This window comes from Carcharhinus amblyrhynchos, chromosome 3 (genome assembly GCF_965287045.1).
Source record: "Carcharhinus amblyrhynchos chromosome 3, sCarAmb.v2.hapA, whole genome shotgun sequence".
In the NCBI taxonomy this organism is placed as follows: Eukaryota; Metazoa; Chordata; class Chondrichthyes; order Carcharhiniformes; family Carcharhinidae; genus Carcharhinus; species Carcharhinus amblyrhynchos.
In genome coordinates this window covers 72,082,076-72,108,832 of record NC_137326.1, presented here as the reverse complement: position 1 = coordinate 72,108,832, position 26,757 = coordinate 72,082,076, and the positions used below count along the sequence as shown (strand labels likewise).

At 43.3% G+C, this 26,757-nt stretch overlaps 1 protein-coding gene and 1 pseudogene across 1 annotated transcript in view; both read left to right on the top strand.

Moving 5' to 3' along the window:
* Positions 1-9,981, top strand: part of crfb16 (cytokine receptor family member B16) — a 58,016-nt gene extending 48,035 nt beyond the window's left edge. The window contains exons 5-7 of the mRNA XM_080185270.1: positions 1,584-1,728; positions 4,768-4,916; positions 6,488-9,981. Of these exons, the coding sequence (XP_080041396.1) occupies positions 1,584-1,728; positions 4,768-4,916; positions 6,488-6,811 (618 nt within the window). The 3' untranslated portion in view covers positions 6,812-9,981. The remainder of the gene's footprint in view (positions 1-1,583; positions 1,729-4,767; positions 4,917-6,487) is intronic.
* Positions 9,982-23,000: 13,019 nt separating this feature from the next.
* LOC145341201 (E3 ubiquitin/ISG15 ligase TRIM25-like) lies at positions 23,001-25,234 on the top strand (annotated as a pseudogene).
* The last annotated feature ends 1,523 nt before the right edge of the window (positions 25,235-26,757 follow it).

The window sequence follows — 26,757 nt, the reverse complement described above, 5'->3', positions numbered from 1 at the left end:
AGTTGGTGGGAATGGGGGCAGAGGGTCGCGATGAGTCTGGGTAGCAGGGATGGAGGGGTGGGTAGATAAGGGGGAAAGTTATGTTGTAGGGGTGGGGATGATGTCAGTGGGGACCGTTGCTCTCAGGCCGCTTTATCCTCTTTTTGCGGCCCAGGAGCGATGTGACAGGAACGCAATTTTCAAATTTTTTTCCTCACTGCGCATGCACAGTTCAGAGCTCCGATCGTTTTGGGCGCGATAGACCCTGCCCACAGCACGATTCAGACCTGCAATTTTTTTCAGGCTAAGTGCGTATGGGGGCACCTGAAAGCAGATTTCCAGGTCGGATCTGAATTGCACCCAGATTCAGCACTTAGAATGAAAATGGTAAAATCAGGACCATAATGTCCTAGCCCTGAATGGCTGGCACCATCCCCTTCTCAAAAATCCAACACTAGACCCTCAATACAGCCTCCCTCGCGCTTACAAAATACTCAACTTCCCGTTTCTCTCCAAAATCCTTAAGCCCAGTGTTAATGACAGTGTATTTGTTTTAGTGATGCTGCTTCAGGGGCCAGGTCACTGGGGAGAACTTGCCTTCCAAACTGCTTCCCACCTTTCCTCTAGCTAGGTTTCTGCATCTTCGCAGTACCAAAATGCCAGAGGCAGGCACCATTGCAGGTGCAACTGGAAAACCTGGACACCAGCTTTTTGGAGGTTTGCAAATTTTCCCATCCCACCTGTGATGATCCATGCCATGATGAGACTGGAAAATGCTGCTGAAAAATGTCTTCCCTGTGACAAAGGTGACCTATCCCTCCTCATGCACCTTGACTAGTCTGTAGTCTTTGAGACGTTGACCGAACCATCTAGTGGAGTCCACTAGAGGTAGACAAGAACGTCGACGATCGACGAAGGACTTGAATAAGGCACTCACTGAGTGTTAAAATGGGCGGCTCAGGCTTGTGGGGATGAAGGGCCTGTCTCCTGTGCTGTTCTTTGTTCTTTGTTCACAATCCTCCAACACCCCTCCACTGTCATCCAGCTCAGTGGAACTGCTTTCACCTAGTTACATTCTGATCTAATTGTAACCAGAAAATCACATGCAATGGTCTCTCCTCCTCACTTTATCTTTGGCATTCTCACTGACCCCTCTGATTTCTTATCTACATGCTGTGCCTTGTTATATCATCTAAAAACATTTCCTTATATGTGCTGACCACACCTATTGCTCCTGCCTCCACCCCACACCACTGTTGTTGGCTACCTCTTTCAGTAATGCTCATGGTTCCTGCTCCTGGCTCTGCCCCTCATCACTACTCTTGGCCCTGCCCCTCATTACATGCCCCAGCTTCCTCACTACTGCTCCTGGCTCCATCCCTCATCAGTGTTCCAGTCTCTACCACTCTTGGCTTCTCCCCTAACTGCCACCATTGAGCTAATATGGTTAAATGGGTTTGAAGTACAGATCAGCCAGGATCTAACGGAATGGCCGAACAGGCTCAGCGGGTTCAATGACCTATGCTGACCCTACATTGATTTCCCATGTTCATTTTTTTCACTAAAGTACCTATCCTATTCCAATTTTTGTTTTTTGATTCTAGATTATGAATATTTCCATGCACTACAATCCTTTCAATATACATCTGAAGAAGAGGGTCATGTACTGCTTCCAAGCACAACTCTATATTTTGGAATATAACAAATTCAGTTCCCACAGTGACCCCGTATGCGAGACAGCCATTGATGGTGAGTGAATTTCCAATGACCAAGAAAATATACTTGCAGCTTCCAACTTTTCTCTTGTTATGTCAAAGCTTTCTGGGAGCACTAAATATGGCGTAGGGTTTGCACAGAATGTCCAGAAGAGATACCGGCTATTCAGTCTAATCAGCCCATGCCTATGTTTATACTATTCATGAGCCTTTGTCCATCCTTTCTCATCTAACTCTTATCAGTATAACTCTCTATTCTTTTTCCCCTCATATAATTATGTAATCTCCTCGTTAATGCAACTGTATCATTCACCCCAACTATTCTCTATGCTAACATAATCCCATCACTCTCCAGATAAAAATGCTCCTTCTATTTAGTTTTATTGGTAACTATCTTTGAGTGAAGGTCTCCAGTTTTGTTCTTACCCACAGCTAGCAATATCTATGTGTGTCTGCTCTGTCAAAACCATTCAAAATTTTAAATATTAAAATTTTAACATTAGGCCACCCCTCTAACTTCTCTCCCAGTCTGTTCATTATTTTTCCTAAATATATACTTCATTCATAAAATATGTAAAGGTGAATTACATGACTGTTCAAAGTTAACATTACTTAATGTGTGAAGTTGCAATTCCAATCAGTTTTTCAATCAATCAGTTACTGACAACATTGACAATTACAGTTGATATATTTTCATGATCTGTCAAACATGTCACCTGAGGAGTTTTAGTCAGTTTCCAACTCTGCTAAACGGCTTTAGACTGACTTTTCTCCACAGCCTCTGTTAGAGCACAGACTGTTCACCCTTTCCTGATAAACTTACAGTTCTGGCATCACATTTGCAATTCTTATTTGCAGGTTCTCCAATACCTCTAAAGCCCTTTTGTAATATGGTGACCAAACTTTATATAATATTCCAAGTATTGCCTGATCAAGATTCGCTATAGACTTGGCATAATGTCTGTACTTTTCAATTCTATACCTCTAGAAATAAAAGCGAATGTTCAGTTTGTTTTTGTTACGGTCTTATTGATCCACGTTATGACTTTGTACTGCTTCCACATCCCTTTGATCCTCTACACTAATTACATTCTTATTTTTCACGTAATTTTTTTTTAACCAAGCTGTAATACTTCACACTAATCTATGCTGAAATTTATGTGTCAAATGTATGCCTATTCTATAAATGGATTAAATGTCTCCTTGTAATTTGTTGCACTCCTCCTCAGTGTTGTCTATTCCTTCCAATTCGGCATTGTCCACAAATGTAGAAACTGTGTTTGTGATTGCAAAGTCTAGATCATATAATCTGTGAACAACTATGATCCAGCACTGATCCTTGTGGGACTCCATGTTTCATCTTTTCCCATTCTGACTATCCATCATTTACCCCTATTCTCTGCTTTCCGTCGTGCAGTTGACCATCGAGCCAATCTGACTCTGTATGTTCTGACCTTATTCTCCTGGCTATTATATGGTACCTTATTGAAGGCCTTTAGGAAATCAAGATACGAATTACCCTTGTCTAATCTCTATGTTATCTCCTCAATGAGGTTGATTACACAATACATCCCATTTTGAATTCCATGTTTGAACAACTGCTGTTATATTTTCTACACAGTAGAAATTCCAATAGTTTTTCTAGGACTGATGTCAAGCTGTCTGGTTTATTGTTACCTCAACATGCTTTATCAGCCTTCTTAAAGGTATTGCATTAGTTATCTGCCATTCCTCTGATGCTATATTGTTTTCCTACAAATTATTAAATTTGTTTAATAGTGCCTCTGCTATCTCTTCCTAAGATCCATTTAAAATACATGGATGTAATCCAGTTGGATCAGGAGTTCAATCTTCTTTGAGTTTGACTAGTTTATTTATTGGTTCTCCTCTTTTCATTGTAAATGCAATATTATTTCTAATATCATCTCCCAATGTCATGTCCATTTCCCTGATAAATACTGAAGCAAATTAATTATTTAATATTTCCAACTCAGCCATTTTCAGTTGCTCTATCAGTGACTTTCCCTTCATCGCAAGGTGATGTTCCGAACCATTCACAAATCCTCAGGTACAGAAGCAGTCCATGTCAATATGCAACAAAATCTAGGCAATATTCATGTTTGGGCTGACAAGTGACACGTAAACATTCATGCCACACAATTTCCAGGCAATGACCATCTCCAATGGAATGTGTGTAACTACCTCCAATGGCAATTGCTGAATTCTCCCATCAACATTATTATCCTGAGGTTTACCAATGACCAAAAACATAACTCAACCAGCCACTTTATTACAGTGGATACAGGAGTAGGCTGGAATTTGTATATTCTGTGGTGAAAACTCATCTCCTGACTCCCCAGTTCTTTTTCACTATTTAATAGGCACAAGCCAGGAGTGTGATGGCATTTCTCCACTTGTCTGGATGGTTGCAGTTCCAACAACACTTAATGAGCCCCACACCATTCAGGACAAAGCAACCTCTGCTTGATGGGAGAGCTATCCAGCTGCTCAAACATTCTCTCCCCACTACTGTGGCTGCAATGTGTACCATCTACAAGATGTACTACAACAACCTAGGATAATTCTTCAGCAATAACTTCCCTACTCAAAGCTTCTATTAGTTAAGAGAACAAGGAACATCACCTTGCCCAAGTCACTCACATCCTGACTTGGAACTATTTGGGCGCCCCATCCCTATCACTGGATCAAAATCCTGGCTCTCGGTCCCTAACAGCACTATGGGTGTATTTATGACCCCCCATCCCATTCTTAAGAAGCAATATGTCCAGCAGTACATATATTGCATGAGCGAATAAAAGAAAATTGTGGCCAACTACATTTAAAACTCAGTAGCTCAGAGAATTAGTTAGCTTGCCACTGAACAGAAATCAAATCTGTACCATGACACATCAGGGCAATTACTAGGCAATCCAGCACATTGAGTCTGTTCTATTAGACCATTGGCTAATCCGTAGCTCAATTCCATTTACTCACTTTTATTCCATAATTTTTCCTTTCCTTCTCTAAAAGTTGACTAATCAATGTTGTTCTGATCTTCTGTCCGTAACTCCAGATACCACACCCAGTGAGATCCTGGTGATAGTGACGGCAGTGTTACTTCTTGGAATGTCCATTCTAGTGATGTCCTTGTTTCTCTTATGGAAGCACTGCTGCCGAGTCCAATCTGCATGGTTTCCCAAAGTTTCAGCTCCCTATGTTCTCGTAAGTGCCATTTTGCACAACTCACATCTTCTGCACCCTCTTACTCCAGCAGCTTGCTTGTAAGTGTTTAATGAGTTTCTTTGAAACTTGTCAGAGTACATTTGAGATTCTGGTAGACAATGTGCTTGAAGGATTGGGACCTCATATGTAATTAAACATCCTAAAGTGGTTTGTGGGAGTGTAATCACACAGAAACAACAATATTTGGCGAATTTCCCCACTCTTCCCACTGGTGGGATCTCCCAGTCCTGTCGATGGCGCACCCTGCCAACAGCGCAAGCCCATCTTGGGTTTCTCAGTGGCAGAGGGTGGATTCAATGGGAAATCCCATTGACAATAGCAGAACCAGAAGAACCCACCATCACCCAACAGCCTCCCACAAAGAAAGTCAGGATGAACAGTGGGCCAGTGTTGGAATGACACCAAGATCTTCAGGACAACAGACAGGATAAATTCACATAAATAGTGATGTAGAGAGCAAGGCATGGAGGAACTGGGAAATAAGAATGAAAATTTTAATTATCAAACTTAAGAGCCCTCCCAGCACGGATGAATATACTATGAATAATCAAATCCCAAATTCACTGGCTGGGCAGGATGCAAGGGCAACCTGAATTTTGAGAGTATCTATTTCTGCTTTGATTTCATTCCCTTGGTGTTTGTAAGTGGGTATGTTTTCACCTGATATGAGATGGAGTCTGTTTGGGTCAAGTCACCTTGATATGGATGGTACAGAAAGGGCAGGACATTCAGGTTGACATGGGAAAACCAGAAACCCTGTATCTTTTGATCCAGACACACTGGCAGCACAGTAATACAGGGGTTAGCTCTGCTGCCTCACAGTGGCAGGGACCTGGGTTCAGTTCTGGCCTTGGGTGACTGTGTGGAGTTTGCATGTTCTCCCCTTGTCTCCTTTGTAGGCTTCCTCTGGGTGCGCTGGTTTTCTCCCACCGTCCAAAGATGTGTAGATTAGGTGGCTTAGCCATGCTAAATGCATGGGGTTATTTGGATAGGTCACACTTGTGGGCTTGGGTAAGATGCTCTTTCACAGAGTTGGTGCAGATTTGATGGGCTGAATTACCTCCTTCTGCCCTGTAGCGATTCTAAGAACCTTCTCTGAGTAGATGTAGGGCTTGCAATGCCTCATGTTATCGGGTTGTCAATGTTTCACTGGCCATCGGGAAAATGAAAACTTTTTAACATTTAAACTCTGACAAATTTTAGGTCCTTTGTGGTTGACATCCCCTTTGTACTGCAACAATTTAATTTGATTTTCCTGTGTTTAGTGACATGCGAGGAAACTCATTTCATCCATTACCTCCTTTCTAGGGTAAAATATTTCACTGGAGCATGACTGTGTGTCACATCCATTAAATATATGGTGATACACTACAGCTAATATTTATATTTGTCAAGCTGAGCTTTGGGAATTGCAAATCCCCAGAGCCTTCTGAAGAAAGGTTTAGCTGGCAGACGCAGTCTTGGTTGATACAGAGCGTAAGATAAGGCCAGAGAGAACGAGGCATGAACATTGTTTTAAGCTGAGTGTTTGTGTTGCATTGCTCTCGCAGAACTTTGATAACCTACGAGCAGACATCATGAAGGAAGAAGACCGCAGCAAAGAGTTTTGTAACGCTGTGCAGGTTCTGCCTCAGTCAGAGCCATTACTGAGCCAATGTCAACCATTGAAAACAGAGGAAAAGTCAAAGCCCAAAACCGATACAGACTACTGGAATATCAACTCCATGATATCAGGCAATGGTTCCCAGTTGCAGTGTCCAATGGTGATTCAGTACTGGAGAGGATACCAATCTCAACAGAACTCAGAATTTTCTAAATTAGCTAACAATGGCACAAATACAACACGGATACTTGAAGAATTTAATAGACGATAACAAGCATGCTTTTAAATCCACAGGATGTACTGTTCATGGAATTGGGTTGACAGCCAGGCTCCTACAGATTTTGATTCTTGACCTGTAAGGATTTCAGTGGGGCATTGAAATGTTTAGTGGACTTCATCAACACAATCTTCATTCACTGTCCACAGTCCAAAGGAGCTCAGCGAGCTACTTATTAAAATGCCTATTATCTCTGAACTGAGTATTAGGTTCAAAGATACCTCTGACCACCCAATACACAAAGTGGTGGATACTCTTCACCCTGTTGACTAAGGCAACACAATATTAGGAACATTTAGGACTTTGAAGAATGAGACTGCAAGATATGAATTTGTTGTTGGCCACCAGGCCCTGTGTGCTTTCCTGTGTCTCTTTCAAACAATAAGTTATTCTTCATATGGTAACCTAATGTGCGACTGCTGGCAAGCTCTTCAATCATAGCATAACATCTATGATTGAAGAGCGTCTGATTTTGCTCAGTAGGTTGTTGAATAGCAATTAGGATCTGATATTTACTGATTTGTCCCATTCCCCCCATCCTTAGTCCCAGTCCAATTGTACTGAGCCCAATGTGCTTTCTTTACATAATACTCAACACAGTCTTGGAGATCCTATCCTGGATACACTGGTGTGAATGGCTTGTTTGAAGCATTCAACTAGTGGTCTATTCATTGACATTCTACAACTTTCCAAGTGGCATTCATAGACACATGAATTCCTCCAGCTTGTGTGGTTATTCAATCAGATCTTTATCTAATTCCAGCCACCCACCTTGGTTCCAAATTCATAAATATCCTTATATAAAAGGAAGTTACTGTGGATGCTGAATCTGAAACAAAAACAGAAAATGCTGGAAAATCTCGACAGGTCTGACAGCATCTGTGGGGAAAGAACAGAGCTAAAATTCCAAGTCAGCATGATTCTTTGTCAGAACTGAAGACAATAGACCATAAATATCCTTGCTTAACAAAAAAATACATCTATTTCACTTTTTAAATAATGAATGACTCCCAGTTGAGGAAAGAATTCCCAATTTCTCCTGTTCTTTTTTTTGGAAAGGTTCTCCCTGGTGTCAGCCTAGTTTAGCTCGAATTTTAAGCTGGATTTTCCCACCAGACTGAATATCCCCCTGATCAAACCCTTTAATTATCTGAAAGACTACATCACATTGTGTCCTTCTCTATCGAAGGGAATACAAACTACATCTGTACAACTGGACATGATACTTAAACCTTTTTGTCCCCGGGTGTAGTTAAAGAGGCAACTGAAGTACACATTTCTGGTACAATTGGACTTTCAGAGTATCAAACTGATTCTATGACATCTAAAAATAATTGTACACACATCATGTGTGTTACATGATTGATGAGTTGTTTAAAAGTCACATTAGTCCAGAACTCTTGTTTGTTTGGTAGACAATGAGGTCATTTAAATTGTTATATGCCCCACATTTCCTACAAGGGGCGGCATGGTGACATAGTGAGCTTCAGGGACCTGGATTCGATGGGTCACTGTTTGTGTGGAATTTGCAAGTTCTCGCCATGCCTACGTGGATTTCCTCCGGATGCTCCTCTCACAGTCTAAAGACGATCTTTCCGAGTGTCGGTGTAGACTCAATGGGCCAAATGGCCTCCTTCTGCACTGTAGGGATTCGATGTATTGTATAAATTCTACAGCACTGGATATAAATTTGAGTCCAACCCAGCAGATGGAGAGAAAAGTCTCCCATGCCAAGAGGTTGGTCAGTTCAATCCAGTTCTTAATTCTATATTAAGTGGCAATAAAACATCGAAAGTAAGAAACAAAAACGTACCAGAGACCATATCAATTGGTCTTCACCTCTTGAGCGGTACGGTCACCTCTGACGCACCCAATGAGCCAATCATGATACCTTCATCTTCCTTGTTGCCCTGTGGAGCCAGAATCCACAACTAGGGAGGAACTTCCACGTAACTGCTAACAACTTCCACTCTGGAGCCCATGTTATATTATCTGATTATTTAGCTGACACCACGTTTTGCAAAAGAACCAGAAGTTTCTTCAGCTTAACTTTGGCAACATCAAGACCTTTAACAGGAACTGTATACCACTTTCTGGCTTTTTCTGTCTGTTCGCACAATCTGATCCAAACTTGACCTGAGCTGACCTTAAATCCAATATCACATCAAGCACCATAAGCAATATCACGTCTACCTCTAATACAAAGCCCCGCCCACCCCTCTTGCATCCTAATTTGAATGCCACTTGTGCCTTTATAATTTCTAGACCTCACTTCCCCAGTACTCTGTCCTTCAGAGATCCAACTTACACAAGCTCCCACCCATCTAAAATGGTCTCTGCTCTCCTCACCAATATCTCCCAGCCTCACCACTCTACTGCTTTCCGAAATCATTGATTTCAAAATATCTGTGCTGCTTTGCCCCACCTCTATAGTAAAATGTAGATCAGAAACGCAGATCTCCCTCCCCACCAAAACACTCAACGCTGTTCCTTTGCTTCACCATCATCTCTGCATTCTTTAAACCTCACTGACTCGCTGCCCCTTTTTCTACCTATGAAACCCTCCTAGTAACTAATCTACTCAACCCATCAGAGATCAGAGTTACAGCCAGCTGAGATACGATTTAAATGCATAACCTTGGGATTTATAGTTCTGTACTACAGCCACTAGACCAATACAACTGATTACTTTTATGCATAGATATAAGTAGTAGCACTATAGTTGTGTGCCACTGCATTAGATGGTATTTCCTGAGGGGCAGAATACACTGTAAGCAGAGTGGAGTTCTCCCTTATCCTGCACTTGACCTGATGAAGGATTGAAATGGCAACATTCAATGTCCAGGATAGACTATTGCCTCACACTTTGACTCACTCATAATTCCCAATGTTATTTTTGTAAAGGAGTATTTTACTTACTGATAAGAATGAAGAACTTACATTTACTTTTCATTTCCTCGGCACCTCCTGCTCAATTAATTATTCTATGATGTCCATTTATGGTCAGTGTGTGACACCTAATTCCTGCTCCAAATTCGTATGTTAGTATATATATGTTCCCAGCAATGACCTAAGTCTCACCTCTACTTATGATCTCAGTTTAGGTTCTAGCCATCTCTCCTTCCATCTTCATTTTCAGATAATGCTCCACAAGGAACAAAAATCCCCTGCCTAAGTAGCACCTCTTCAGATGGCAGCCTCTACAGAATATCCGCAGGCAACGAACCCACTGCCTACCTCGCTACATCAGAAACCTACAACCCCCCTCCATCTTTATCACTACCTCAAGGTTCCTGCAGCAAACACGATATTTATTATTATTTCCTCTCTCTTCTACAGCTAAGGTGAAAGAAATGAAGTATCATAGAACCCTACAGTGCAGAAACAGGCCCTTCGGCCCATCGAGTCTTCACCGACCACAATCCCACCCAGGCCCTATTCCCATATCCCTACACATTTACCTGCTAATTCCTCTAACCTACACATCCCAGGACACTAAGGGGCAATTTTAGTATGGCCAATCAACCTAACCCGCACATCTTTGGACTGTGGGAGAAAACCAGAGCACCTGGCTGAAACCATACAGACACGAGGAGAACATGCAAACTCCACACAGACAGTCACCCGAGCCGGGAATCGAACCCAGGTCCCTGGAGTGTGAAGCAGCAGTGCTAACCGCTGTGCTACTGTGCCACACGTAAGGTGTAAAGCAAGTAAAGTAAGTTTACTTTAAAGTAAAGTAAGTTTACTAAAGTAAGTTTATGCCTGTAAAGTAAGGTGGGATTTCCCTGCCTTGTTTAATCCCATTTGCTTGGAGATTCTGCAGAAGTGTCTTGATGCTGACTCATTTTTCTTGTACAGAATACTAATTCTAATTATACTAATTTTACTTTTGTACTCGCTTTTTATATGACTAATATTACAGCATAACGCGAATTGAAGTTGCAAAAATAAAAAGATGTATTTTATATGGTTATTTCTAATAAGTGTTTTTCACTCATTCTAAAGCACGTTTCTGGGTATGTTATTGTAAAATATATTGTTTATTATGTACAGAGATGTGTGAGGCCATTCATTTGGCAGAAAGGAATAAAGGAGACAAAACAGAATTAATTTTCTAAAGAAGAACAATAATTAAATCGAAATGTTAACTCTGCTTTTCTCCCACAAATGCTGCCAGACTTGCTGAGTATTTATGGCATTCTCTGCTTTTATTATTGATTTAATTGCATAGTTTGCAAGAGTGACTCTTGGGTTCATGAATATAGATTCCTGTAGCTAGCAGAACATATTGAGAGTGTTTTTTAAAAATTTATTCATGGGATGTGGGTGTTGCTTACTTGGCAAACATTTATTGCCCATCCCGATCCCTAGTTGCCCTTGAGGAGATGGTGGTGAACTGTTTTCTTGAACCGCTGCAGCCATTGTGCTTTTAGGGAGGGAGTTCCAGGATTTTGACCCAGTGACAGTGAAGGAACGGTAATATATTTCCAAGTCAGGATGGTGAGTGGCTCGGAGGGGGACTTCCAAGTGGCAGTGTTCCCATGTATCTGCTGCTCCAGTCCGTCTAGAAGGTAGTGGCTGTGATTTTTGGAAGGTGCTGTCTAAGGAGCCTCAGTGAATTTCTGCAGTGCATCTTGTAGATGGTGCACACTGCTGCCACTGCACTTTGATGGCGGAGGGTGTAAATGTTTGTGGATGAGCTATCAATTAAGCGGCTGCTTTGTCATGGATGGAAGGGCATGGAAGTCCATATTCAAATGCAACAAGATCCAGACAATATCCAAGCTTGGACTGTGAAGTGGCAAGTAACATTTGTGCCACACAAATACTAGGCAATGACCTTCACCAATAAGAAATAATCTAACCACTGCCTCTTGATGTACTTTTGTGTTAGTGTCACTGTCAACATCCTTGGGATTACAATTGACCAGAAACTCAAAGGGACTTGCCATATAAACACACTGGCTACATGAGCAGATCAGAGGCTAGGAATACTGCGGCGAGTAACTCACCTCCTGACTCCCTAAAGTTTGTCCACCGTCTACAAGGCACAAGTCAGGAGTGTGATGGAATACTGTCCACTTGCCTGGATGGGTGCAACCCCAACAACACTCAAGAAGCTTGACACCATTCAAGACAAAACAGCCCACTTGTTTGGCAACACACTTACAAATATCCACTCTTTCCAGCACCAAAGTACAGTAGCAGCAGTGTGTACCATATACAAGATGCACTGCAGGAACTCTCCAAGTTTCCTTAGACAGCACCTTCCAAACCTATGACCACTACCATCTAGAAGGACAAGGCAACAGATATATGGGAATATCACCACCTGAAAGTTCCTCTCCAAGCCACTCACTGTCCTGACTTGGAAATACATTGCCATTCCTTCACAATCACTGGGTCAAAATCCTGGACTTCCCTTCCTAACAACACTGTGGATGGGTCAACCTACAGCACATGGACTACAGTGATTCAAGAAGGCAACTCATCATCACCTTCTCAAAGGCAATTAGGGATGGGCAACAAATGCTGGTTGGCCAGTGATGCCCATGTCTTATGACTGAATAAAGAAAAACTGGCCATGGTAAATGCACGGGGTTATAGGGAAAGTGCAGAGGGTATGGCTGGGTAAGATGATTTTTTTGAAGACTTAGGCCCCGATTTTATCATCAAGTTGTGCCCGTTTTCAGGCACAAAAACCTGGTAAAGTCAGGTGTGAGGCAAGGATCATGATCCGCGTTCGCCTCCGTGTCGGTTCCCCCTTTACCAAGGCCCGAAAATGGCCACGATCTGGACCATGCCTGAAACAGGCACAATGGCCATTTAAATGCATTTGCATGCATTTAAGTTGACTTAATGGGCTGCAACCTTACTGGCACTTCCCCCTTTACCACCGCATTCGCCCATCCAGAATTGGCGCGAAACAGATATGCTCCACAAAAGTCTGATTTGGGCGCACCAGTTAGTGAGGAAGTAAGTGCCGAGCCTCTGATGTCTCTCTGCTTGAGATCGGTTGGGGTGGGGGGGTGGGGCAGAGAAAGGTGGGTCCAATCTCTGCTTGAGATTGGTTGGGGGAGACCAGGGTCCATTGCCACTCTGCCTGAGATCAGTGAGGGGGAAGGGGGGGTCTGCTGCCAATCTGTCTGAGATCAGTGAGGGGGAAGGAGCGTTCATTGCCACTCTGATCAGTGAGGGGGAATGTAGGGTCCGCTGCCACTCTGATCAGTGAGGGGGATGTGGGGTCCGCTGCCACTCTGCCTGAGATCAGTGAGGAGGAAAGTGGGTGGGGACGGTACACTTCCACTTCGCCTGAGATCAGTGAGAAGGAAGGGTGGCCTGGTGCACTCTGCCTGAGATCATAGAATCATGGAACCCTACAGTGCAGAAAGAGGCTCTTTGGCCCATCGAGTCTGCACCGACCACATTCCCACCCAAGCCTTACCCCCATCATCCCTGCATATTTTACGCGGTAATCCCTCTAACCTACACATCTCAGGACACCAAGGACAATCTTTAGCATGGCCAATCAACCTAACCCACACATCTTTGGACTGTGGGAGGAAACCGGAGCACCCGGAGGAAACAAAAGCAGACAAAAGGAAATGTGCAAACTCCACACAGACAGAGCCCCAAGCCAGGAATTGAACCCAGGTCCCTGGAGCTGTGAAACAGCAGTGCTAACCACTGTGCTATCGAGCCGCCCAGATCAGCTATGGGGAATGTGGAGTCTGCTGTCACTCTGCCTGAGACCAGTGGTGGGGGGGGGGGGGGGGGTAGGTGCCCACAATCGGTCTGTGTGGTGGAGGTGTGGGGGGTGGGTGAGGTAAGAGGGTCAGTAATGTTGTGGGGGTGGGGCAATGTCTGTGGGGGCTGGGGGAGGTGTTATCCAGCCCGGGAGGGATGTGGCAGGGGAGCAGCATGCTATCATACTTTTTCCTGTGCAGGCGCAGTTGGAGGCGCCAATCGGGTCTGTAGGATTTTGGGTGTGTTAAGCCCCGCTTACATTTGAAATTGCTGATATTTTTTCAGGCAGAGTGCTTGTGAGGATGCCTGAGAATAGATCTAAAAGTCGGATCTGAAACACTCCCAGTTTCAAGTCCGCCCAGCGCTTTGAATCAAAATGGTAAAATAGGGTCTGGATGTGTGGACACGATGGGCCAAATGGCCTCTATCTGTAATGTCGGGATTCCATGATTCTATGGAATCCTTTGGTTCTCTGTACATCTTTCGCGTTTTATGAAGTGATTTTTGTTTCTATTTTAAAGATTGTGCTTTACCATCTGAAATTCACTTCATCACCCACATCCTCTTTCCAACACCACTTCCTTTTGTTAAACGTTTCTTTCAGTTTAATATTTTCAAGTACAGAACCATTGCCTGCTGTTCATGTCACTAATTCCTTTTCCCTTTCTGTAAGAAATCTCACAACACCAGGTTAAAGTCCAACAAGTTTATTTGGTAACACGAGCTTTCAGAGCGCTGCTCCTTCATCAGATGAGTGGGGAAATTCTCCCTCTCTGGTCAGTGTCTCATGTTGAATTCAGATATGCAGCCTCAATGTTCTATTCGACCCCAAAATGAGGGTCCAACCCATCGGCTCTCCATCACACAAATATTGCCAGCTTCTGCCTCTGTTTTGGCCAAATTGCTGCTGAGACCATCATCCATGCTTTTGTCATCAGCAGTCATGACTATTTCAGTGCTCCTCTGGATAACGTTTCATCCTCCAAAACCTTTAGTTGATCCATACTTCAGCAATCCGACCGCTGTGCTGCACAAATTATCTTTCACCCTGTTCTAGATGACATACGTGGGTTTTCAAACCCACAATTTCCTTAAATTATAACATTTCAACCTTGTGTTTTAATCCCTTTGTGGCCTTGTTCCTCCTTATCTCTGTAACATAAGAACATAAGAACTAAGAGCAGGAGTAGGCCATCTGGCCGCTCGAACCTGCTCAGCCATTCAATAAGATCATGGCTGATCTTTTCTTGGACTCAGCTCCACTTACCTGCCCGCTCACCATAACCCTTAATTCCTTTACTGTTCAAAAATTTATCTATCCTTGCCTTAAAAACATTCAATGAAGTAGCCTCAACCGCTTCACTGGGCAGGGAATTCGACAGATTCACAACCTTTTGTGTGAAGAAGTTCCTCCTCAACTCAGTCCTAAATCCACTCCCCCTTATTTTGAGGCTATGCTCCCTAGTTCTAGCTTCACCTGCCAATGGAAACAACTTCTCTGCTTCTAGCTTATCTATTCGCTTCATAATCTTATATGTTTCTTTAAGATCTCTCCTCATTCTTCTGAATTCCAATGAATATAGCCCCAATCTACTCAGCCTCACCTCATAAGCCAACCCTCTCAATTCTGGAATCAATCTAGTGAATCTCCTCTGCACCCACCCCAGTTCCAGTATATCCTTTCTCAAGTAAGGAGACCAAAACTGTACACAGTACTCCAGGTGTGGCCTCACCAGCATCTTATACAGCTGCAACAAAACCTCGCTGTTTTTAAACTCCATCCCTCTAACAATGAAGGACAAAATTCCATTTGCCTTCTTAATTACCTGTTGCACCTGCAAACCAACTCCTTGAGATTCTTATACAAGGACATCAGAGTCCTCTGCACAGCAATATGCTGCAATTTTTTACCATTTAAATAATAGTCCATTTTGCTGTTATTCCTACCAAAATAAATGACCTCACATTTACCAACATTGTACTCCATCTACCCGACCCTCGCCCAGTCACTTAAACTATCTATATCCCATTGCAGACTGTCAGCATCCTCTGCACACTTTGCTCTGCCAATCATCTTAGTTTCACTTGCGAATTTTGACACACGACACTTGGTCCTTCACTCCAAATCATCTATGTAAATCGTAAACAATTGCAGTCCCAACACTGACGTTGAGGCACACCACCATTAGTCACTGATTGCCAACCAGAAAAATACCCATTTACCCCCACTCTTTGCTTTCTGTTAGTTAACCAATCCTCTATCCATGCTAATACATAACCTGTAACACAATGCATCTTTATCTCATGTAGCAGTCTTTGGTGTGGCATATTGTCAAATGTGTTCTGGAAATCCAGATACACCACATCCACTGGTTCTCCATTGTCTACTGCACATGTACTGTTCTCAAAGAATTCCACCAAATTAGTCAAACATGACCTGCCCTTCATGAACTCATGCTGCATCTTACCAATTGGACAATTTATATCCAGATGTCTCACTATTTCTTCCTTGATGATAGATTCAAGCATTCTCCCACTACAGAAGTCAAGCTAACCGGCTTAAAGTTACCTGCCTTTTGTCGACCTCCTTTTTTAAACAGTGATGTCACATTTGCTGTTTTCCAATCTGCGGGAACCACCCCAGAGTCCAGTGAATTTAGATAAAGTACCACCAGTGCATTTGCTGTTTTTCCCACCATCTCTTTTAGTACCTGAGGGTGCATTCTATCAGGACCAGGAGACTTGTCTACCTTTAGCCCCATTAATTTGCCCAACATTACTTCTTTCATGATAATGATAGTAACCTTACAAAAAGTTTGCATTCCTTCAACTCTGTTCTCTTTTACTTCCTCTATTCTCAGCATTGGCAGCCACGCTTTGCCTCTCTAAATTTTAAAAGATTTGTTCATGATATTGTGAGTGTCGTTGGTTGGGTTAGCAATTATTGCCCATCCCTGAGGGCATTTAAAAGCCAACATTGCTGTGGATCTGGAGTCACATGTAGGCTAGACCTTGTAAAAACAATAGATTTCCATCCCTAAAGGGACATTAGTGAACCAAGTAGGTCTTTTGATAATGTCTTCATGATCATCATTAGACTTTTTTAAAACTTTTATTGAATTCTAATTTCACCATCTGCTGTGGTAGGATTTGAACGAGGGCCTCAGCCTTTGGATTACTAGTCCAGTGACAATACCACTACACCACCACCTTGTCCTTTGAAGGCATCCTTAAAGCCAATCTCTTTGACTAAGCTCTGGTCATTCCGTCTACTATCTAACCTTCTTTCAGTATAAATTTGTCTGATGATGTTTATGTGACAATACATGGTTACACCCAGAGCTAGGCAATCTATCCCTTCGGGGTTACTAGGCAGTGTAGGTGACTTACCCTCTCAAAATTACTACCAAGTCTTTTGCCCTGAAAAAATTCCTATCCAATACTGAGAGTCTCGCTTGGAAATGTTACGATCCAATTCAGGGAAATCTGAAATTTGGAGGTAAATGTTTCAGTCCCACTCGTGTGAATCATGGGATTGAGAATCTCACAGACCATTTAAGAATTAGTTGACCTCGGGCAAGAATTCCCTGTCTCAGAGTGGGCATGACTTGAAAATCCCGCCCTGGATGACTACCCACTGTAGATGTATTATTACTATTTAATATACTTCATTGAGAAAAGGGATTTCAATGCGCAGGCTGAATTGCCAGCCTGACCCCTGTGTCGTCGCCTTTGTGGAGGGTACATTATTGCCTGCTTCTTCTCCACCGTGTCTAGTAGACGGCCCAGCTCTGCATTACTGAATGGTGGGGTGCTCCTTTTTGGTGTCATCATCCTGGCGTGATTGACTGAGTATCCATCACTAAAGCTTATATGGAATTCTCCTTTGCGGCTGTGGGTCTATTCGGTCCATTACTCCGTGAATCACTCGAGGTTTTTTGGTTGCAATAAGGTGGGGAGGCAAGAGCAATCCTACAGGGGTGCTGACCAGAGTGAAATCTGCAGGCATGATGATTAGGGAGAGGGATAATGATCAGGGAAAGGGGTGGTGATTGATGGGGGAAATCTGCAGGGATGGTGATCGAAGACGGGGGGGTGATGAATGGCAGGAACTCCACAGGTGTGGTGATCAGGGACAGGTGGTGATCAGGGGGAGCTCTGTAGGGGTGGTGATCAGGGACAGGAGGTGGTGATTGGGGAGGGCAGTGGTGATCAGAGGGCATGTCTGTGGGGGGGAGGGCGAGGTGGTAACAGGAGATCGCCTGGTGTGCTGGGAGAGATTGGGACCCCTGCACAGTGGCATTCCAAGAGCTCAGCAGCCAGCTTCCCAACTGAGATTAGTCTCTGTCAACCCTCCCCTATTGGCAAGAGTTGCATGATCCCAGCTCCTGTTTCACACAGAGTGCCGAAAATTCATATTGTTTACTTTGCTGAAAAGCACAGTGAGAAAACCTACTGTCTTTTTTTTGACCGTTCGATATTTAGAATTTTCTGAGAAAATTCCACCCAGAATATTTTTGGTAGTGATTCATAACTGAGTCGGCAATATTATACATGGAAATACTGTGATCAGATATCCATATCCAAAAGGAAACCAAATGCCAAGGGAGTTTATTTTTGAGCTAGGTCCTGTCAATGAACCGAAAACATGTGCCAACCATAACTCAGCCTTCAGCAGATACTCTGAAGGTTTAGCCATCATCTCACGACTGCCAGATTTACGAAGCCTACTGAAACATACTGGAAAGAAAATAGAAATCATCACAATATTCATCTGCAAAACTTGAGCAAATAGTTAATTAATTGCAAATTTAAATTCTTTCATTGTGTTTCAGCGGCTGAAGTCACAATTATTTAGCACCCATAGGCTGATTGGTGTAACAAATTATCCCTAAATTAGTCTTCCCTCAATGTGGAATGCTAGAAGCATAGACAAGGGTCATGGGTAGAGGGGGGACTCATAATGTTAAAATGGCAGCGCGGGCTCGTTGGGCCGAAGGGCCTGTTTCCCGTGCTGTGTTGTTCTTTGTTCTTTGTTTCATACTGCCATATCACTGCACAGGGAGACAGAATTCCCGTGAGAAGTTTTGTCTCCATAGATCTACTGCCACTCTCCCCTGGGTTGTGCCTCAACAATATTGGCATTCTGTTAGGAGGACTGGTTGCTGGATTGTGAGACTCGGACAACCCTCTTGAGTATTTGTGGCCATGGTGGCAGTAGTTGGGCTACTGCCCAAGGCTGGGTGACAACATGCTGGGCTTGCTTGGTTTCAGTCTGAGCGTCCACTGCAGCACCCAGATGTTATGTATCTATGTGTGTGTTGCAATGGAAGCGAGGTATTAGCTGCACAATGGTCATGTCTACAAGTGCTCTCATGAACTTAGCCATTATTTCCATGCAGGAAGGATGAATCGAGTGGTGCATTGCTTTTGCACTTATGTAAGTTATCTGACATCTTTCCAAGCATGGATAAGTAATGTCATCCTGTACATATATAACTTGACCTATGTGGTGATATCACTGGACCTCTAATCAGACTGACTCCTGAACCATTTGTTTTGGAATTTACCTGCTTGGAGGATGAATACTGTGGTTAGAATGTGGTGGGGTCGCAGCCTGAAAGTAAGAGGTTCACCATTTAGGACTGAAATGAAGGAAGATTTCTTCACTCAGAGTTGTGTATCTTTGTAAGTCTCTACTTCAAAGAGTTGTGGATCTTCACATAATGTCCAACACAGAGGTCAATGGCTTATGGCGTGGTAAAGGAAGCAAGAGATTTGGGGAAAATGCAAAAAGTATCGGATTGATCATAATTACACTGGAGCAGACTCGAAAAATGTCAAATGGCTGAATCTACTTTTACGTTGGCTGGAATTCTCCAACCTCGCCTACGTTGAGATTCTCCAGTCCTCTGCAGTGAATGGAGATTTGGCTGTGTGCCAAATTCTCCATTCTCACGGCAGTGGTAGCAGCATGTGCAAGACCAGAGAATTCCGGCCCTTACACTCTGATCATTTCTATTTCTTGGCAAAGAAACCTGACAAATTGAGAATTCCAAATGTGTGGATTTATTCCATTCTATTGTCTATTAATAATTTTTTCAGCGTATTCTCCTCTTATTAAGGTGCTAATTCTTCCTGAGGTGCAATACCACAGCTATTGATACTTTTATTGGAGCATAGTTCCACAGCTGCTGACAGATTCCTGACATATCGTTCCACAGACATTAACACATGCTGGGATATAGCTCTACCTGTACATCACCAATACCTCACTTGAGCCTTGTACTGTCTCGAAATTATCAGACTGCTTTGTCCAACATCCAGTACTGGATGTGTAGAAAATTCCTCTAAACAAACATTGGGTCTGGAGTCATTTTCTTTGATTCCCATCACAATCTCCACCCTTTAGTCAGCAACTTCATTCGTCTCTCTGGCAACAGTTTGAGGTGGAACCAGACTGTTTGCAACCTTGGGGGCCATTGTGGGCCTCAAGATGAGCTTTTGGCCATGTATCCATGTCACAATAAGATCACCAATGATCTGATTTGATTTGATTTATTATTGTCACAGGAATTAACATACAGTGAAAAGTATTGTTTCTTGTGCACTATATAGATAAAGCGTACCGTTCATAGAGAATGTCCACCTTGTAATATTGCCCATCTCCATCGCTGCCTGAAAACTTCACCCATGGCTTTGTTATCTCTAGACTTGATTATCCCAATGAACTCCTGGCCAATCTCCCATGTTCAACTCATTGTAAGCTTGAGGCCATCCAAAACTCTGCTCTTCATGTCCTGATACATCAAATCCCATCCACTTATCACATCTGTGCTTGCTGACCTCCACAGTATCACTTATATTTCAAACTTTTTATTCTTGATTTCAAATTCATCCATGGCCTTGCCCTATCCTATCACTGTAACCTCAGTCCTCTGAGCTTCAATCTTTCTAATTCTGGCTTCTTGACCATCTTTGATTTTAATCTCCCCACCTTTCGTAGAAGTACCTTCAGCTGTCTAGGCCTCAAGCTCTGAAATTTTATCTCTGAATCTCTCTGCTTTATCACTTCACATTCGTCCTCTAATATATCCCCATAAAACCTATCTCTTTGACCAAGTTCAGGTCACCTAAGTTTTAGGTCATCAATGTAGAATTTTGTCTCATAATACCCCTGTGAAATGCCTTGCAATGTTTTACTATTTTAAAGAGGCTATGTATATAACCAAGTTGAGTTCCACATTGACTATGTTGGCCATACCATGTGGCTCCCTATATTGTCCACCAGTCTCCAATTCAGATTTCTCCCTCGTCTTGGGCTCTGATCTCCCAGCATCCCAAGGTATCGACGACACATTTTGCCACATCCCCCGATCCCACTGTCCAGTCCACAATTCACCCCTACCTCTGTGGTCTGAGATGCTTCCATAGGGTTGACATTGACAGGAACTGCAAATAATAGATATCTGTTCTGGCCCAAGCAATTCATTACTACTTGTTCCCACGGGACATCAGTTATGTCTATAACAGGTCAGGCAGAAGCTTCAGTGTTTACAGATTCAATAACATTTCTTGATGACTACGCTGACTGGTGGAGAGTCTCTCTACTTCTTGAATGTTCCAATGTTTACAAAACTTTTGCTTTCATGTTGGTCGGGTCCAACTCTGTCGAAGTGTTGACTTGTCCCCATTCTGCAATTCTTTCATTGCCCTTCATTTGACCAATATAGTGTACTTTGTTGCCCTCCTTATTAGGGTCTTTTGTCATTGCCCTCACTTTGGGACCTTTCATTGCCCTACTGGGGTTTTTCAGTGTTCTCCTTCCGGGGCCTTTCAGCGCGCTCTTTCTGCAGTCTTTCAGTGTTCTCTTTCTGAGGTCCTGTGCTGCCTGTTCCTTGAAGTCTTCATTTCTTCCTCTGGAATAAGGCATTGCCTCTATTCATTCATTTGTGAGACATGGGCTTTGCCGGCTGGCCAGCATTTATTGCCCACCCCTAGTTGTCCTTGAGAAGGTGGTGGTGAGCCGCCTTCTTGAAACGCTGTAGTCCATGTGCTGTGGATTGACCCACATCATTCTCTTCATCTGGGGGCTTCTTCAATATTTCTGTCCTTTGTCCTCTGTTCCTTCAGTAAGCAACTGGCACATGGTTATACCCATCACTTTCCCCCATATAGATCCTCAACTTTGCCGAAGTTTTGGTCAGGGCTAAGGGTTGGAGTCCAGTCAGGAGTTTGGGGCGATGGCTCTTCCTTCCACCTTCTGGTTAAACACTCCACGAGGGTGAAAGTCCCGTCAGCAAGTTACTTCATTTACACCATCATCCGTACACAGCCAGCTGTCCAGTTGCTCCCTGCTGAATGCAGGCTGGGAGTCTGACACACCTGCTTTAAATAAGGAGCATGAGGCCTTCCTTTGAACCTTTTTTAAACTTTGAAAACTCTCTTTTTTACTTAATGTAAGTTCTCTCAGTGATCCATGGGCATTTTGTTTTGCTCGGTGTTGTGTTTGCTTTTATTTTAAGAAAAGAAAACTTGCAGTAACTCATTGTTCTTTTTTTAAAACTTCAGTTCCACTTTTCCTTAAATGCAAAAATTACAGCTCTTGCACTTGAGGGCTTTTTTCACCTCATTTCTTTTTACGTATTTCTAAATTTCTGACTGTACTGATCAATCCACAGTTCCTCTTTGTTCCTCAGGCCATATTTCAACATCTCACTATCGCACTCAGTATCTTCATAATCAATTTTATCCTCATTGTTAATGTAACGGTGCACGCTACAGACTTCGCTAGGAACACAAAAGGGGTTTATTAACAAGGAAAAACTGTACAGAAACTGGCGGCCCCACCCAAGGCCCCAGTCACTACATATCTTCAGACTGTGTTCTGCCTGAGAGCTCCACCCCTGGAGTGATTACTCATTCTCAGTCTCTTAAAGCAGGTGACCCTCTTCTGCCATGTTGCCCTTAAAGGGACAATCACCGCAGCATCAAAACTCCATGTCTTTCTGACTGACTGAGGAAATGAACACTGCACCGATGTGTCCAATGGTGGTTTAGTTAAGAGACGCACTGACGTCATGAAATAGTGTGTTTGATGAACAATTTTTAATCTAGGGAGGGGCAAAGAGCTGTCACAGATCGATAAATGTATATTACATTTGATTTGTAATATTGTATTTTATATTGAGCTAAATTTGTGAAAGAGTTGTACACTTTTACCACCTTCTGCATGAAATGTGAGGTTGTCCAACAAACGTACTCATCTGGAATCTATCTGGTACTTAATCTATCAAAACATCCATGTAATTTATACTGTTGTCTACATTATTTGTGATGCATGTTTCGCAATTGTGTTATCTGAGTTAAGGCACTTCCTCCCAATGCGGCTTAAACATGATCACTTTCAGATTCATTTCCTTCCAGGGGAAGCATGGCTGCAGCTGCTCAGCCAGGCTCTCTAAGGGAAGAACTAACCTGTTCCATCTGCCTGCAGGTTTACACTGATCCAGTGATACTTGACTGCAACAATAGTTTCTGCCAAGCCTGCATTGAAAATATGTGGAAAGATGCCTGTACTGGTTTCCACTCCTGCCCAGAGTGTCGAAAATGGTTCCGGATAAGGGCTTTGGACAAGAACACCCAACTAACAAGCATTGTTCAGAAGTGCAATGCTGGGTATGTCCCAGAATGTGGTTCACTGCAGTTATTGCGTCAAGCAGCAACTTACTGCTGTTAAAACCTAATGCCCCTTCTACAATTGTTTTAGTTTGTAACTTCAAATGAATCTTACTGTGTGACCAGAAAAACTTTAGGAAGAGGAGGAGGCCTTTTAAACCCTTGGCTCTGCCACACCATTCATGTAGATTGGATGACCTGTACTATGGCACCATTTACACACTATTGCTCCATGTCCCTGTGATAACCCTGTAACTTAACAGAAATATACAGAACACAGTCTTTAAAGCTGCAAATATTCCTGTGAGAGTCCTCAGTGTAGAAATTCTGGTGGGCATATTAGGGGTGAGAGTCATTTGCCCACTATTTTAGCCAAGGCACAAATAGTGGTTAGCATTGTTGCCTCACAGCGCTAAGGACTCAGGTTCGATTTCAGCCTTGGGCAATGTCTGTGTGGATTTTGCATGTCCTCCTTATGTCTGCGTGGGTTTCCTCCGGGTGCTCTGGTTTGCTCCCACGATAAGAAATCTCACAACACCAGCTTAAAGTCCATCAGGTTTATTTGTGACTTTAAGCTGGTGTTGTGAGATTTCTTTCTGTTTTACCCCAGTCCCACGCTGGCATCTACACATCATTGCTCCCACAATCCAAAGATGAGCTCGTTAGATGGATTTACCATGTCAAAGATGTTTAGGTTGGGGGGATTAATGGGGTAAATGGGGTAAAAAAGGTGGTGAGTGTCTGGAACAAGCTGCCAGAGGTAGTAGTAGAGGAGGGTACAATTTTATCTTTTAAAAAGCATTTAGATAGTTACATTGGTGTGATGGATATAGAGGGATATTATATGTGGGCAATTAGGATTAGCTTAGGGGTTTAAAAAAAAGGGCAGCATGGACAAGTTGGGCTGAAGGGCCTGTTTCCATGCTATAAACCTCTATGACTCTATAAATGCATGGGGCTACGGGGATAAGTGGAAGGTGGGACTGAGCAAGATGCTCTGTCAGAGAATTGGTGCAGACTTGATGGGCTGAAAGGCCTCCTTCTGCACTGCAGGGATTCTAGGATTCTATGAAATGTGAAGTGTCAATGTGCTCTGTTCACCTCATCCCACATCAAGAAAATGTGGCTTTTAAAAGGATATGGATCCCATTGTGAACATGACAGCTGGAAAATGCACAGAGCACCAAGAATTTCTAAAGCTTTACTGCAAGGACGATGAAGTCTGCATTTGTAGTCTCTGTGCCTTAGTAAGAGATCACAAGGACCACAACTTGATCAGTGTTAGTGAAACAGTGAAGGAGCTGAAAGGTAAAACATTTGTGAAAACATACCTTGAGGTAAATTCACTGCATAAAGTGTGTCGACTTGGAAGTAACAATGTCTCTGCTACTCCACGTCAGAATCATCTGCAAAATCAAAAAGCCATGATCAGGATTAACATCATCAATGTTCAAGAAAGTCTAGAGGTTCCACAGAACAAAAAGAAAAGTACTTTGGTGAGTTTGAAATCAGCAGCATCAAATAAATTTTGAAACATTATTGGGCAGGATTTTACACGCCATTGCTGGCGGTGTAAACGGCATGGGGGAGGCAGAGGTGGTAGGGGAGTGGACTGGCCATCCCATCAGTTTCCAGCTGCCCTGACTGCTCCACAATTTGAGGCTGGGACGGGCAAGCCCAAGACTGCCACCTGCCACCTCTCCCAACTCCCCCCCACCCCCCAACAACCTCCCCCCCCACCTTCCACTGCCCCAATTGAAGTTTTTAAATGGCCAGTCGTTGACCATTTGAGGGCTGCTCTTCAAGTTTTAGGCTGACGGGAGGAGCTCTGGCACAGAAAATAAACCCAGTTCAGACTCAGTGTTGCATTGTGAATCAAGTTGGATTTCTGGAACAAGGGATTCTGCTTTCTGAGATTCCAAGCCGTTTCTAACCAGCTATAAATCATTTCCTATGTTCCAGATGATGGACGTGATTCCATTCTTCTGAAACCATCAGATCCCAACCAAGGACCAAACACAGTTTTGTATCATGTTTTTGCATTGTGCAACTCCAAACCAGGATGTCATCAACGATGGCTTCACAGCGTTATCCTGCAAAGAGCTGTTCCATAGACCTTTAGAAAACCTCACTGCCAATAGACATCTCATAGGGCATGCAGAGCAATGGGTTTCTCCCCACTGCAGACATGAACGTAGTGAACTTTGAACTTTGAGCATTCTTTATCCAGCAGGATTTGCCAAATTCGGCAATTTGTATCCCGGCGTTGAAGACCTTAGAATTGGCCGTTCTGGCTATAACCTGTTCAACTTTATTCATAGGGTGATGGGGTTCTCAGTAGTGCTTTATTCAGATGAGCTGGTTCAATGCAGGCTCTGGCTATCTTTCTTTACTGCAGCTACCATCACAGAAACCCATTCTGTGTACCCATCTATGGGCTATGACACCCAGACTTGTCATTCAATCCAATTTGTTGACAGATCTTCAGTTTCGTAGAAAGGAGTCCATTCTTCTTGAAGCACAGATAGTGAGCATTATTGAATCATCCAGCTTCATGTGGCATATGACAGGCAGTTTCCCAATAATAACACAGTCAAACAGTGAGAGGGCTGTCTCACAGACTAGTCAAGCAACAGCCTGACATAGTCATTCTCTCAGAATCATAACTTACAGATAACACCCCAGGCACCACCATTACCATCCCTGGATGTGTCCTGTCCCACAGTAGGACAGATCCAGCAGAGGTGGAGGCACCATGGTATACAGTTGGGAGGGCGTTGTCCTGGGAGTCCTTAACATTGACTCTGGACCCCATGAAGTCTCATGGCTTCAGGTTAAACATGGGTAAGGACACCTCTTACTGGTTACCGTGTACTGTACTCCTTAGGCTGATGAATTAGTGTTCCTCCATGTTGAACAAAACTTGGAGGAAGCACTCCAAGGGTGGTAAGGGTGCAAAATGGACTCTGGATGGAGGCAATGTCCACCACCAAGAGTGTCTCAGCAGTAGCACTACTGATCGAGCTGGTCAGGACCTAAAGGATATAACTGGATCTGCAGCAAGTGGTGAGGGAACCAACAAGAGAACAAAACATACCTTGACTTCTTCCTTTCAATCTGTTGACTACAGTTGCAGCTGTCCACAACAGTATCGATAAGAGTGACCACTGCACAGTCCTCGTGGAGACGAAGTCCCACCTTCACATTGAGAATAGCCTCCATCATGTTGTGTGGTACTAACATTGTGCTAAATGGGACAGACTTTGAACAGATGTAGCAACCCAAGACTGGGCATCCAGGAGGCGCTGTGGATCATCAACAGCAGTGGAATTGTATTCCAGCACAATCTGCACCCTCATGGCTCGGCATATCCCCCACTCAACCATTATCATCAAGTCAGGGGATCAAACCTGGTTCAATGGAGAGTGTAGGAGGGCATGCCAGGAGCAGCAGCAGGCATACCGAAAAATGAGGTGTCAACCCAGTGAAGGGATCACTGAACAGGTCTACTG